Here is a 14,530-nt window from a genome sequence, read left to right as displayed (position 1 = left end):
CTGAACAGTCCTGAAGCAGGATTCTCTGTCAGTGTTCTGGTCAGGGTTATAGCAAACACATTCCAACCAGGGTTTGAGCTGAGAGTTCTATCAGAGTATCATGTGCTGGCAGACCAAGAATATACATGCAAGAAAATTTAAAGAAAAATAAGAAAGGCTTTTTCAGGCTTTTATAATCTCCTTTTTAACAATTTCCCAAGGCTCCTAGAAGTAAACCTGCAACCCATTATTGGGTCCATGGCCCAGATCTGAGCAACTAAACAGGAGCAATCCTAAAGAGCTAGGGCAGGGTGAAGCAAGAATCAAAGAACAAGTAGGGGGGGTACTGGGTTCCTGGCCAGTGGTGCTCTGTCGTGGTCCCTAGGGGAGCAGCGACAGTCTCCCAGGTACAGTGGTGGGGACCGGGAGGGAGTGAGGGTTCAACAGTGAGCCCCTGATACTAATGACTATGCTTGTGAGCTGATAAACCCAAAATAATAACAAGGCCTAGAGCAACTTTGTGCCTGGGAATTTCCTTCTGTCAGCCTTCATGTTACTCAAATGTGGCCAGTCTCGAAGCCAAACTCAGCATGTAAATGCAATGCCTTCCCCCCAGCGTGGGACATGACACCCGGGGATGAGCCTCCCTGGCAACGAGGGACCACTATCAACTACCAACTGATGATGCAACTGGAAAATGACCTTATACGGAAGGTTCAATGCGGATCAGCAGAATATCCATGTCTACATAAAATACCATGACTTTAAAATGCTGTTTGACCTAAAGTAAGGGGGAAATGGAAAGGAGAAATGAGTTTATATGGCTACGAGTTTCTAAAAAAGAGTCTGGAGGCTGGTAGAAGGTTTGCCCTCATGCACAACTGAGCAGAGTCAGAGAGACAGATAAAGCAGATACAACCCCCAGATATTGGTTCCTTTGAGGGCTAAAGAGACCCATGGGAGTTATGGTCATGGCCGATGGGGTTAACTACCAGGGCAGATGGCCCCTCTTTGGAAATGGTGTTTATGTGTGATGAATCTGGACTCAGATGGGATCTCCCTTCATAAGACTTTCATGCTAATGTGCTGGAGGTGCAGTTAATGTTGGGGTTTAAGATATATTTAGGGGATTTGAATCTCTGGACTGACAATGTGATAGCCAGATCCTGAGCCTCAACAGACTCCAGCACCTACAATCTGATTTATTGGACTTACCACACTCAGCTAAGATGGAGGTGAAGAAGGACAACCACCACACCATGGAGCCTAGAGTGATTACAACTGAAAATGGGAGGATTGCATCCAGCATCCAGGTGGAATCTGAGCCTCCTCTTGACATAAAGGTGCAATGGACACAACCAATCCAGTGTCCACATAGAAGAGGTGGCATTGGATTGGGAAAAGTGGACATAATGGACAAAGGGTATGGGGAAAGGCAGGAAGAGATGAGAGGTGGAGGCGTCTTCGGGACATGGAGCTGCCCTGGATGGTGCTTCAGAGGTAATCACCGGACATTGTAAATCCTCACAGGGCCTACATGATGGAATAGAGGAGAGTATGGGCCATGATGTGAACCAATGTATATGAGGTGCAGAGGTGCCCAAAGATGTACTTACCAAATCCAATGGATGTGTCAGGATGATGGGAACGAGTGTTGTTGGGGGGGGGGGGAGGGGGGGGTGGGGGGGTGGGGTTGAATGGGACCTCACATATATATTTTTAATGTAATATTATTACAAAGTCAATAAAAAATAAAAAAATTAAAAAAAAAAAAAAAAAAAAAAAAGAATCAAAGAACAGCAGAAACACAGTCTTCTGCCACTAAATCCTAAAACAGGCGAGAGAGAGATTAAGCATCAGAATAAACTCATGACCAAAATCAGATGCTATAGCAGTTTGATATAGTTATGAATTCCAGAAATAGATATTGGATTATGTTTGTAAACTGGTCTGTGTGGAATGGACACAACCAAGCCAAGGTCCACAGGAAGGAGGAATACAGTAAGGATTAGAGTGGACTTAATGATATCCTATTCATGAACTATTGTGGTTAATAATCAAGAAAATGTGGCATTGGTGTGGAAAAAGTGGCCATGATGGCTGCTGGGTACGGAGAATGGGAGGAAGAGATGAGATGTGGAGGCATTTTCGGGACTTGGAGTTGTCCTGGGTGGTGCTCCAGGGACAACTGCCAGACATTGTATGTCCTCCCATGGCCCACTGGATAGAACATGGGAGAGTGTGGGCTATGGTGTGGACCACAGGCCATGGGGTGCAGCGATGCCCAGAGATGTACTCACCAGATGCAATGGATGTGTCATGATGATGGGGGAGAGTGTCACTGTCGGGGGAGTGGTGGAGTGGGGGTGAATGGGGACCTCATATTTTTTGAATGTAGTATTTTTTTAAAAATGAATAAATTGAGTAGAATTTGGAAAAAAAAAACAAAGTGACAATAAAGTATTAAAAAAAATTATGATTAGGGCTTTGGTTGGGCTACTTCAGTAGGGTGTTGAGTCCTCACCCCTTGGTGGGTGGGGACTAAAAGATAAAAGGCATGGCAAAGAACAGAGTTGGAGCTTTTTGATGCTGGAGGTTTTTGATGTTGGAGTTTTGATGTTGGAGATTGATACTGAAGTCTTAAACTGGAGCCCCAGGAAGTAAGCACACAGAGGAAAAAGAAGCAATCCCTGGGAAGAGAGGAACCCTGATTACGGAGAAAAGCAAGCCCTGGGAAGAGAGGAACCAGGAAGCCTGAACCCTGCCAGACGTCAGCAGTCACCTTGCTCCAACACATGAAAATAGACTTTGGTGAGGGAAGTAACTTATGCTTATGGCCTGGTATCTCTAAGCACCTACCCCAAATAAATACCCTTTATAAAAGCCAACAGACTTCTGGTATTTTGCATCAGCACTCCTTTGGCTGACTAATACAGATGCCTAGAAATCAGCAAAAAACTCCAAGCCATGCTAAGAAAAAGGAAAATATGACTCAAGCAAAGGAATATATCAAGGCCCAGATGAGACTCAGAGAAAATTAGTAAATGAGGTTCATAAAAATCTCCTAAATCAAATCATTGAGATTAAAGTAACATGGCTAAAGAGATAAAGGATATCAAGAAGATAATGGGCAAGTACAAGGAAAAATTTGAAAACTTGAAGAGAAAAATAATACAATTTATGTGAATAAAAGACAAGATAGGTGAGATTAAACACACATTAGAGGCATACAGTAGCACACAAAAAATGACAGAAGAAAGAATAAGTGATGTTGAAGACAGAACAGTTGAAATTGAAAAAAAAAAGAACAGAAAAATTTTGGAAAAAATTGAGCAGGGGCTCAGGGATTTGAATGATAACACTATGCAACAAGGTAAGTGTTGTGGGAGTTCCTGAAGAACAAGAAAGGGAAAAGGGGCAGAAAAGGTATTTTTTTAAATCAGCCAAAGGGATGCTGATGCAAAGTACCAGAACTCTGTTGGTTTTTACAAAGGGTATTTTCTTAGGGTAGAAGCTCACAGTTACCAGGTCCTAAAGAGTCCAACTCAAGGTACCATAAGAGGTACTTTCTCATCCAAAGTCCGTTGCCATGTATGGAAGCAAGATGTCCTCTTAAGGCTCTGTGGTCACAGCTTCTTCTAATCCCAGCTGTAGGCTGGCATAAGGTTAGTCTCTTTCCCCAGGGCTCATTTCTTTCCAGGATCAATTCTTCCGTTCTCTTCACAAGGTCAGCTGTAGACTATCAGGCTCATGTTTATGGAGCACTCTCTCTTCCTGCATATCTGCTTCTGTCTGTCTACTTCCGTGTAAGAGTCTGTTTTATCAGCCCAAGGGGGCTGCAACTCAACAGAGTTGATTGTAATGACATGGTTCGATCAAAGCCCTAATCTTAACATAATTTAATCAGATGTCTCAGATGTCTAGTACAATCAAAGGGTTATCATGCCAGAGAAACAGACAAGTTTACAAACATAATCTATATTTCTTCTTGGAGTTCATAAATTAAATCAAACTGCTACAGTATTTGAGGAAATAATGGCTGAAAAATTCCCAATTCTCAAGAAAGAAATGAATTTATATGTCTAAGAAGTACAGTATACCCCAATCAAAATAAATTCAAATAGACCTACTTTAAGACACATACTACTCAGAACGTCAAATGCCAAAGATAGAGAGAAAATTCTGAAAGCAGCATGAAAGAAGCAAACCATCACATAAAAGGATGCCAGTAAGACTTAAGTGTGGGCTTCTCATCAGAAACTAAGGAGGTGAGAAGACAGTGGTTATGATATAAATATGATACTGAAAAAAGAAAAATTGTCAGCTGAGAATTCCTTATTCAGAAAAATTGTTCAAGTATGAAGGTGAGTTTAAAATATCCACAAATAACCAGAAACTAGGAGAGTTCATAAAAAAGAATCTGGCTTTCCAAAAAGCAATAAAGGGAGCTTTACCGCCTGAAAATAAAAGAGAGAGAGGCTTAGAGTGTAGAAGACTAATGGAAAGAAAAACCAAAAGGGTAAAATGACAAATGAAAGTATGATATGACATATGAATGCCAAAGAATAAAATAGTGGAAATAAATAATACATTTACAGCAATATCACTGAATATAGATATATAGATATAGCAAATACAGATATATCTATCTATATCTATCTATCTAGATATATCTATATATCTAGATGTAGATAGATATATCAAAGAATATAGATATATCAAAAGATATAGGCTGGTAGAATAATTAAAAAACAAAGGACTCAACATAGATCTGGGAAGACAAATTGCCTGAAAGTATAAAGTATAAAGTTGGATAAAGATATTCCACACTACCAGTAGCCAAAAAAGAACAGAAGCAACTATACTAATATTGGACTTTAAATGCAACAAAGTTATATGAAATGCAAAAGGCCATTATATATTAATGAAAGAGACAATCCAACAGGAAGAATTAAGAGTCATAAATATCTATGCACTTAACCAGGGTGCCCCAAAATACATGAGGCAAACTCCAGCAAAACTGAAGGGAGAAACTGACACCTCTACGATAAAAGTTGGAGACTTCAACACACCACTCACATCAATAGATAGAACAACTAAATGGGAGATCAACAAACAAACAAAGAATTTGAACAATACAATAAATGAGCTAGACCTAAAAGACATATACAGAGCAATGCATCCTAACACAGCAGGCTATATATACTTCTCAATTGCTCATGGATCTTTCTCCAGAATAGAACACATGTTTGGGTCACAAAGCTGGTCTCAATAAATATAAAAACACCAAAATTATACAAAGCACTTTCTCAGATCATAATGGAATGAAGCTAGAAATCAATAACAGAAGGGAAAGGTGAGATTTTGCAAGTATGTGGTGGCTAAATGACATAATCCTAAGCAATCAGTGGGTCAAAAAAGAAATTGTAAGAGAAATTACTGTATATCTTGAGACCCTAATATCAAGGCCAGATAAAGATACAAGAAAACTACAGACCAATCTCTCTAATGAACATAGATGCAAAAATTCTGAACAAAATACTTGCAGATGGAATCCAACAGCATATTAAAAGAATTAAACACCACAAACAAATCAATTAACCTAATAAAGAATATTAACAAATTGAAGGAAAAAAAACCCCACATTATCTCAATGGATGCAGAAAAGGCATTCTACATAATCTAGCATCCTTTCTTGATAAACACACTTCCAGGGAAGTAGATGTGGTTCAAAAAGTTTGGCGCCTGCCGACCATGATAGAGGTCCCGGATTCAGGTCCCAGTGCCTCTTAAAGGAGAGAAGCAGACACTGCACTTGCTGCACCTAGCTAAACGCTCACCACCACAACAAGAAGATGCCACAAGCCAGCAGACAGTGCAACTGGTGGGGGAGCGGATGTGGCTCAGGCCATTGGGCACTCACCTCCCATGAGGGAGGTCCCAAGTTTGGTTCCCGGTGCCTCCTGGAGAAGGTGAGCAAACAATGAGCAGACAGACGAGAGAACCATCTGGGGGAGAGGTGGGAAGATAAAAAAATAAATAATTTAATTTAAAAATAAAATAAATCTTAAAAAAAAAAAAACACTTTTAAAAATAGAAGAAGGAAAGTTCTTCAATATGACAAAGGGCATATATGAAAAACCCACAGCCAACATCATACTCAATGTGGGGAGGCTGAAAGCTTTCTAAGATTGGAAACAAGATAAAGATGCCCTCTATCACCAATGTTATTTAACATTGTACTAGAAGTTCTAGCTAGAGCAATTAAACAAGAAAATAAAAGGACTCCAAAAAGGAAAAGAGAAAGTAAAACTCTCATTATTTGCAAATGACATGTTCCTATATTTAGAGAATTCTGAAATGTCTACCACAAAGCTACCTGAGCTAATAAATGAGTTTAGCAAAGTGGTAGAATACAAGATCAACACACAAAAGTCTGTAATGTTTCTGTATGCTATTATTGAACAATCTAGGAGGAAAAGATTAATCCATTCACAACAGCAAAAAAAAAAAAAAAAAAGATTTAAAAACCTAGGAAACAATTTAACCAAAGATGTAAAGGACTGTACTCAGAAAACTATAAAACACTGCTAAAAAAAATAATAATAATAATTATCTAAGGCCTAAACAAATGGAAAGACATTCCATGTTCATTGACTGGAAGACTAAGTATTGTGAAGATGTCAATTCTACCCAAAGTGATTTATAGATCCAAAGTTTACCAATCAAAATTCCTAAGAGCCTACTTGAAAGAAATTTTTAAAAGGCACTTACCAATTGTTTTTGGAAGGGAAAGGGCACCTGGATAGCCCAAAACATTCTAAAAAAAGAAGAGCAAAGTGGGAAGACTCTCACTGCCTGACCTTGAGTCATATTACAAAACTACAGTGGTCAAAACAGCATGGTATTTGCATAAAGACAGACACATTGATCAATGGAATCAAACTAAAAGTTCAGAAATAGACCCTCACCTCTATGACCAACTGGTTTTTAACAAACCTACCAAGTCCACGTTATTGGGACAAAGCAGTCTTTTTTGTTGTTGTTGTTCATCAATTTTTTTATTTTTTTTTTATTTTTTTGTCTTTATTTAATATTACATTAAAAAAATATGAGGTCCCCATAAACCCCCCCACCCCCCTCACCCGACTCCTCCCCCCATAACAACAACCTCCTCCATCATCATGAGACATTCATTGCATTTGGTGAATACATCTCTGAGCACCACTGTACCTCATGGTCAATGGTCCACATCATAGCCCTCACTCTCCCACATTCCACCCAGTGCGCCATGGGAGGACATACAACGTCCGGTAACTGTCCCTGCAGCACCACCCAGGACAACTCCAAGTCCCGAAAACGCCCCCACATCACATCTCTTCCTCCCATTCCCTACCCCCAGCAGCCACCATGGTCACTTTCTCCACACCAATGCCACATTTTCTTCCATTACTAATCACAATAGTTCACGAATAGAATATTAGTAAGTCCACTCTAATCCATACTCTATTCCCCCATCCTGTGGACCTTGGAATGGTTGCGTCCACTCCACATCTATATCAAGAGGGAGCTCAGATTCCACATGGATGCTAGATACAATCGATATCCATATCTAAAAGAAATAAAGAGTACCCCTATCTCACACCCTATCCAAAAATTAACTCAAAATGGATCAAAAACCTAAATATAAAAGCCAGAACCATAAAACTCCTAAAAGATAATGTAGGGAAACATCTTCAAGATCTGGTGGTAGGCAGAGGTATCTTAAATTTTAGATAAATGTGACTTCCTCAAAATTAAATACTTTTACACCTCAAAGGTCTTTGTCAAAAGGGTAAAAAAGGCAGCCAACTCAAGGGGAAAAAATATTTGGAAACCACATATCCACTAAGAGTTTAACATCCATGATATATAAAAAAAATGCTACAACTCAACAATAAAAAGACAAACTACCTGTATTAGCCAAAGGGGTACTGATGCAAAATACCAGAAATTGGTTGGTTTTTGTAAAGGGTATTTATTTGGGGTAGGAGCTTACAGATACCAGGCCATAAAGCATAAGTTACTTCCCTCACCAAAGTCTATTTGGAGCAAGATGGCTGCCGACGTCTGCGAGGGTTCAGGCTTCCTGGGTTCCTATATTCCTGGGGCTTGCTTTATTCTGGCTTCAAGATTCCTTCCTTCCTGGGGTTGGCTTCTCTTTCCTCTGAGTGCTGACTTCCCAGGGCTCCCATTTAAGTCTTCAGCATCAAACTCCAAAATCAAAACTTCAACATTAAAAGCCCTCAACACTGTTCTTCACCATGCCTTTTATCTGTAATTCCCCATGCACCAATGCGTGGGGACTCAACACCCTAATCATAACTCAATCATGCCCACGTACAGATCAGATTACAAGCATAATCCAACATTTCTTTCTGGAATTTATCAATTATATCAAACTGCTACACTACCAAATTAAAAAATGGGCAAAAGACTTGAATAGGCATTTGTCCAAAGAAGAAATATAAAAAAATACATGGGAAAGTGGTGGAGCTCAGTGGTTTGGTGCCTGCTGCCCACATATGAGGACCCAGGTTCAATCTCCAGTGCCACCTTAAAAAAAGTTTTTTTAATTAAAAAATTTTAAAAAAAGTTCAGCCCTTGACTGGGAAGCAAATGTAGTTCAAGTGGTTGAGCACCTGCTCCCCAGATATGAGGTCCTGGGTTCAATCTCCAGTACCTCCTACCAAAAAAAAAAAAAATTCAACATCACTACAACACTAGTTATTTGGGAAATCCAAATCAAAACTACAATGAGTTATCATTTCATATCTATTACAATGGCCGCTATTAAAAAGAAAGAAAACTAGAAGAGTTGGTGAGGATGTGAAGCAATAGTAACACTTATTCACTGTTGGTGGGAATGTACAGTGGTACAGCCTGCAAGCAAAATAGTTCCTTCTATCTGCCCCATAAGATCTAAGCCCCCTCTCAATGTGGAGGATTGTTTGGCAATTCCTAAATTGAATATAGATTTGCCATGTGACTCAGCAACACCCCTACTAGGTATACACCCAGAAGAACTGAGAGTAGTGACATGAAGAGATATTTGCACACTGATGTTCATAGCAGCACTGTGGCAGTTTGATATTATTTATGGAATTCCAAAAAGAGATACAATGTTTGTAAACTGTTCTGCTCCTCTGGGTGTGATAACACTTTGATTGTATCAGATTCAGCTGAGACATCTGATTAAATTATGTTAAGATTAGGGCTTTGATTCTACCATGTCATTATGGTATGCAGGGTTGAGCCCCATCCCCTTGGTTGGCTGGTAAAACAGAATTTTACATGGAAATAGACACAGAAAAAAAAGACCTGGCAGAGAAGAGAACCTGGTTTTGACACTGGAGCTCTGGGGAGAGAAGAGACATTCACCTAATAGCTTACAGCTGACCTTGTGAAGAAAACAGAGCAGCTAAGCCCGGAAAGAAAGGAGCTCCAGAGGAAAAGAGACTAGCCCTATGCCAGCCTACAGCTGAGATCAGAAGAAGCTACGACCACAGAACATTAAGAGGATAGAGGAAGGTAACCCTCGCAGACATCGCCAGCCATCATGCTTCAACAAGTAGCAACAGACTTTAGGTGAGGAAGTACCTCTTATGATAACTTGAGTTGGACTCTTGAGGGACTGGTAACTGTAAGCTTCTACCCCAAATAAATACCCTTTTATAAAACCCAACAGATTCCTGGTACTTTACATTAGCACCTCTTTTGGCTGACTAATACCAGCATTATTCACATTTACCAAAAATGTGTAACCCAGGTGTCCATCAACCAACAAATGGATAAGCAAACTGTGGTGTATACATACAAAGAAATATTATTCAGCTGTATGAAGAAATGAAGTAGTGAAGTGTGTAACAGCATGGATGAACCGGGAGGATGCTGCGTTGAGTGAAGCAAGCAAGACACAAAAGGACAAATTCTGTATGACTGTACTTTTAGGAATTAAATATATTGTGTAAACTCATGGAGATAATAACTAGAATATAGGTTACCAGAAAATAGAATGAGGTTAGAGAAAGGAAAGCTGAGGGTTAATCTGTGCAGAATTGGTAAATGCTTGTTTGTAAACTTTGGAAATGCATAGAAATAGTGAAAGCACATCATAATTTTTGTAAATAGCAATGTTAATATATGCACATGACAGAAATTGGAAGGGAAAGTCTAAGGTCATGTACACTACTAGAAGAAAAGCTAAAAAATGGAACATGGGACTGTATAGCATAGTGAAATCTCATGTGAAATATGTGTATGAGTAATATTGCATATATGACTCTTTTTCTTTTAAACAGAAAAACAAGCACATTAATGATACAAGATGTTAATAGCAAGCAAAAACACAACCAAAGCAAACTATGGACAGTATTGCATAGCAGTATATTAACAATCTTCCATTAAGGACCCAAAAAGAAAAAGAAATACACTAAGTGAAAGAAAGTAGACAAAAGGTACTATATATAGTTGGACTCCATCTATGCAAAATATAAATATAAATAAATTAGAAAGTTGGAAACAATAGCAGTTAGGTATGACAGAAGGACAGAGAGAATGAGAGATTAAGGGATAGAAATTTTTGTTTATTATTATTGTTATTATTGTAGTAATGATAATGTTCTAATACTAACTGAAGTGATGAATCCACAACTCTGTAATAATACCAAGTACCAATGACTGTACACTTCGGATGGGTTGTATGCTTTATGAATATATACCAATGAAACCAATTTTTAAAAAAGAATTCAGTAAGATAATATAAGTAAAGCACATTGACACAAGACAACTTGATAGCAAATTCCACTACTTCTGTTAAGAATAACCTAAAGCTGCTACTGTAAAAAAGTCAATAACACTTCTTGCTGGTAAAGTCTTCTTAAATTATATAGGGAAGCGGATGTGGCTCAACTGATAGAGCATCCATCTATCATATGGAGGGTACAGGGTTCGATACCCAGGGCCACCTGACCTGTGTGATAAGCTGGCCCACGCACAGTGCTGCTGCACACAAAGAGTGTGCCCTGTCATGCAGTGGTGTCCCTATGTAGGGATGCCCCACGCGCAAGGAGTGCGCCCCGCAAAGAGAGCCGCCCCGTGTGAAAAAAACACAGCCCACCTAGGAGTGGTGCCACACACACGGAGAGCTGACGCAGCAAGATTATGCAACAAAAAAGAAATACAGTTTCCCAGTGCCGCCAGATAATGCAAGTAGACACAGAAGAACACACAGCAAATGGATGCAGAGAACAGACAACGGGGTGGGGGGGGGGCGGCGCGGATATAAAATACATCTTTTAAAAATATACAAAATAAATTATACAAACATCTTTTCATTCTTTTTCAGCAAATTTTGACAACAGTTTTCTTCCCACCTTCACACTGTGAGAACACATACAGGTAGACTGGATTTCCAGGAAAATTACATCAGAGTAGGTAGGCAGGGCTCAACTCACTTACAAAAACAACAAAGGACAAAAAGCTACCCAAGGGAGCTGCTTTGGGGTGGTGTAGACCAAGAGAGTACTGCACATCATCCATGAGGGCAAGGGACAGACAGACAAAGAAGGTATAACAAAAGCTGTGAGTTACTAGCCCCCACATCCAGGAATGGCACCCATCCCCCACCCCAAGGCAAACAGCCTGGGTATGATTCACGGCTCATTGCATCCAACTAAGAACAGAAGACATCTTCCTCCCTGGGAAGAAGGAAGGTGAGGTAGATGGCAGAGGGTGGTTTCTCTTCTTGCATTTGGCCAGCAGAAGCCATTTTGAATCTCAGCTCTGGCCAGACCAGAATCACAGGCAAGCGAGTATGGAAAAGGCAAATCCATGGTAAGATTTGCCAAAACGTGCTATGTTCTAGCAGGCTGGGAAACTGCGAGAAGTTAAAACATTTTTTGGACTCTCATCCCAGACTTCTTGGATTTGATCTGCACCCCATTAGTGGGTCCTTGGCCCTATTCTGATAACTTAAGCCAGGAAAATTAAAATTTTTTTGGAAAAAGACCTTGGACAAAAGGGGGAAACATTAAATACAAAAGAGGTTTTTTTATCTTTTAATTTTTATTTTTTTGAAGTATAACATTCATACATGACCATACATAAACAAAAATAAATATAGTAAAAGTTGTGAACTGACAAAATAAACATGCATAACATCATACAGGGTCCCATACATCACCCCTCCACCTACACCTTGCATTGGTGTAAAACAGTTGTTAAAAACTATGCAAGAGCATCCTCAAAATACTGTTAATTGTAGTCCGTATCTTACATTTGGTGTATTATTCCCCAACCCATCCAATTTTTTAAAATATATTTTTATTACAGAGGTTGTGAACTTACAAAACAATCATGCATGTGTGTAGAATCCCCATATAACAACTCTTCACCAACACATCACACTGTGGTGAAATATTTAGTACAGATTATGAGCTAATATCATCAGACTATTACCACCACCCATGGTCTGTAGTGTACATCTGGCACCTTTTTCCATATTCCACTATCAACACAGTACATCTTTGGCACTGATGCAAGAATATTACAGTATTGCTGTTAACCACAGTCCATACATCACACCAATTGTATATTTCCTATGCTTCTCCACATTCCCACCACCCTTCAATAGTGACATACAACCACTCTAGCTCACAGAACACTCTTGCATCTGTACTTTCAACCACAATTCTCATCCCCTTCTGGGTTCAGTGCGTTATTCAGTCCCTAAATTATTCTCTAGCGTTCTTTCAATTGACATTTACATCCCCAGACTACCCTTTTCAGTCACAATCCCATTTATAAACCAGCTGCTACTCACTATAATACATTACAATCAACTCTATCCATTTCCACATTACAAAAGAGTTTTTATGGCTAAGAGATTTCAAAATGAGTCAGTCATTCCAAAGGTCACACTTATACATGTCTCAGGCAGATCTCACTAACTGCCCCAGTAAACAAAGTCTCAAAACAGGGGTGCTCCTGAGGGCTCTAGAGACATCCAGACACTATAGGCATTACATACAACCCCTTAAAATCAGCACCCCATTGGTGATCCTCACCTTGGAATATATGACAACCTACTTCCCCAATGTAACAGAGTTAGGCTCATTTATAATTTCCCTACACATGATTTTTCTACCCCTTTTATATAAACCTATACTTAGTACTACACCCATTAATATATGTTGCAGAGATTTACATCTTCTGACTGTTTTTTCTTGTTTTTGTTTTATTTTTAAAGATTTATTTTATTTATTTCTCTCCCTTTCCCGTTGTCTGCTCTCTGTGTCCACATGCTGTGTGTTCTGCATCCGCTTGCATTATCAGGCAGCTCTGAGAAACTGCATCTCTTTTTTGTTGCATCATCTTGCTGCATCAGCTCTTCGTGTGTGCGGCACCACTCCTGGGCAGGCTGTGCTTTTTTCATGTGGGGCAGCTCTCCTTGCAGGGCGCACACCTTGCACATGGGGCACCACTATGCAGGGGCGCCCCTGCATAGCACAGCATTCCTTGTACGCAGCAACACTGCGCATGGGCCAGCTTACCACACAGGTCAGGAGACCCTGGGGATCAAACCCTGGACCTCCATATGGTAGACGAATGCTCTAACGTTGAGTCATGTCCACTTCTCTCTTCAGATTGTTCATATGCCAGTTGAGCCCTCAATCTCAGCAAACTTGTAGCCAATACCTACTCTCTAGTTCATCAGACTTACCCAGGAGAACTAACCAAATGATGATGACAGACAACCTCCATTCTGAAAAACAGTATCTATAACTACAAGCAAAACAGTTCCTTCCATCTGCCCCACAAGATCTAAGCCCCCTCTCAATGTGAGCAGAGCAGGCATCAATAAGCAAAAACCTCAAGGTTGATGAATGAACAAACATAAGGGAGATATGCAAGCATGGACCAAAGTAAACTTACTATTATTGTAGTAAAGAAAGAACATACAACATTGATATAAAGACATTGGTACCAGAGGTTCTCAGGGGAGGAGGAGGAAATAATAGGTAGAACACTGGACATTTTTAGGATTTTGAAATTGTTCTGAACAATACTGCAATGATGGATACAAGCCACTACATTTTGTCAAAATCTATAAAATCATGTGGTCAAAAGTGTAAACCGTAAGATAAACTATAGATCTTGATTAGTAGGCAAAGCTTCAATATTTTTTTTTCTTCTTTATTTTCTTTTAAATGTTACATTAAAAAAATATGAGGACTGCGGCGACGATTCCTGGAGGCTCTGCGGTTCTGGGGAATTCATAAGCCCTGAGTGGGCTATTAAGGGGCTAACAGGGCAGGAGGCCTTCGCAAACCGATTTGCTAACATGGAGTTGAAGAATGTCAACCACCACACCATGGAGCCTAGAGTGCCTACAACTGAAAGCAGGAGGATTGCAGCCAGTATCCATGTGGAATCTAAGCCCCTCTTGACATAGATGTGGAATGGACACAACCAAGCCAAGGTCCACAGGAAGGAGGAATACAGTAAGGAT

The 14,530-nt window shown here is 39.8% G+C and overlaps 1 protein-coding gene across 2 annotated transcripts in view; it reads right to left on the bottom strand.

The window, feature by feature from the left end:
- SCAMP1 (secretory carrier membrane protein 1) overlaps positions 1–14,530 on the bottom strand; it is a 128,692-nt gene that overhangs the window by 86,224 nt on the left and 27,938 nt on the right. The window contains exon 3 of one of the 2 annotated variants that reach the window (XM_071208680.1): positions 5,903–5,987. The exons of the other annotated variant lie outside the window; for it this stretch is intronic. Within the exon in view, the coding sequence (XP_071064781.1) occupies positions 5,903–5,987 (85 nt within the window). The remainder of the gene's footprint in view (positions 1–5,902; positions 5,988–14,530) is intronic. 2 annotated transcript variants of the gene reach the window in all.

This window comes from Dasypus novemcinctus, chromosome 2 (assembly GCF_030445035.2).
Source record: "Dasypus novemcinctus isolate mDasNov1 chromosome 2, mDasNov1.1.hap2, whole genome shotgun sequence".
NCBI classification, from domain to species: Eukaryota; Metazoa; Chordata; class Mammalia; order Cingulata; family Dasypodidae; genus Dasypus; species Dasypus novemcinctus.
This window is presented reverse-complemented; position numbering and strand designations above follow the sequence as displayed.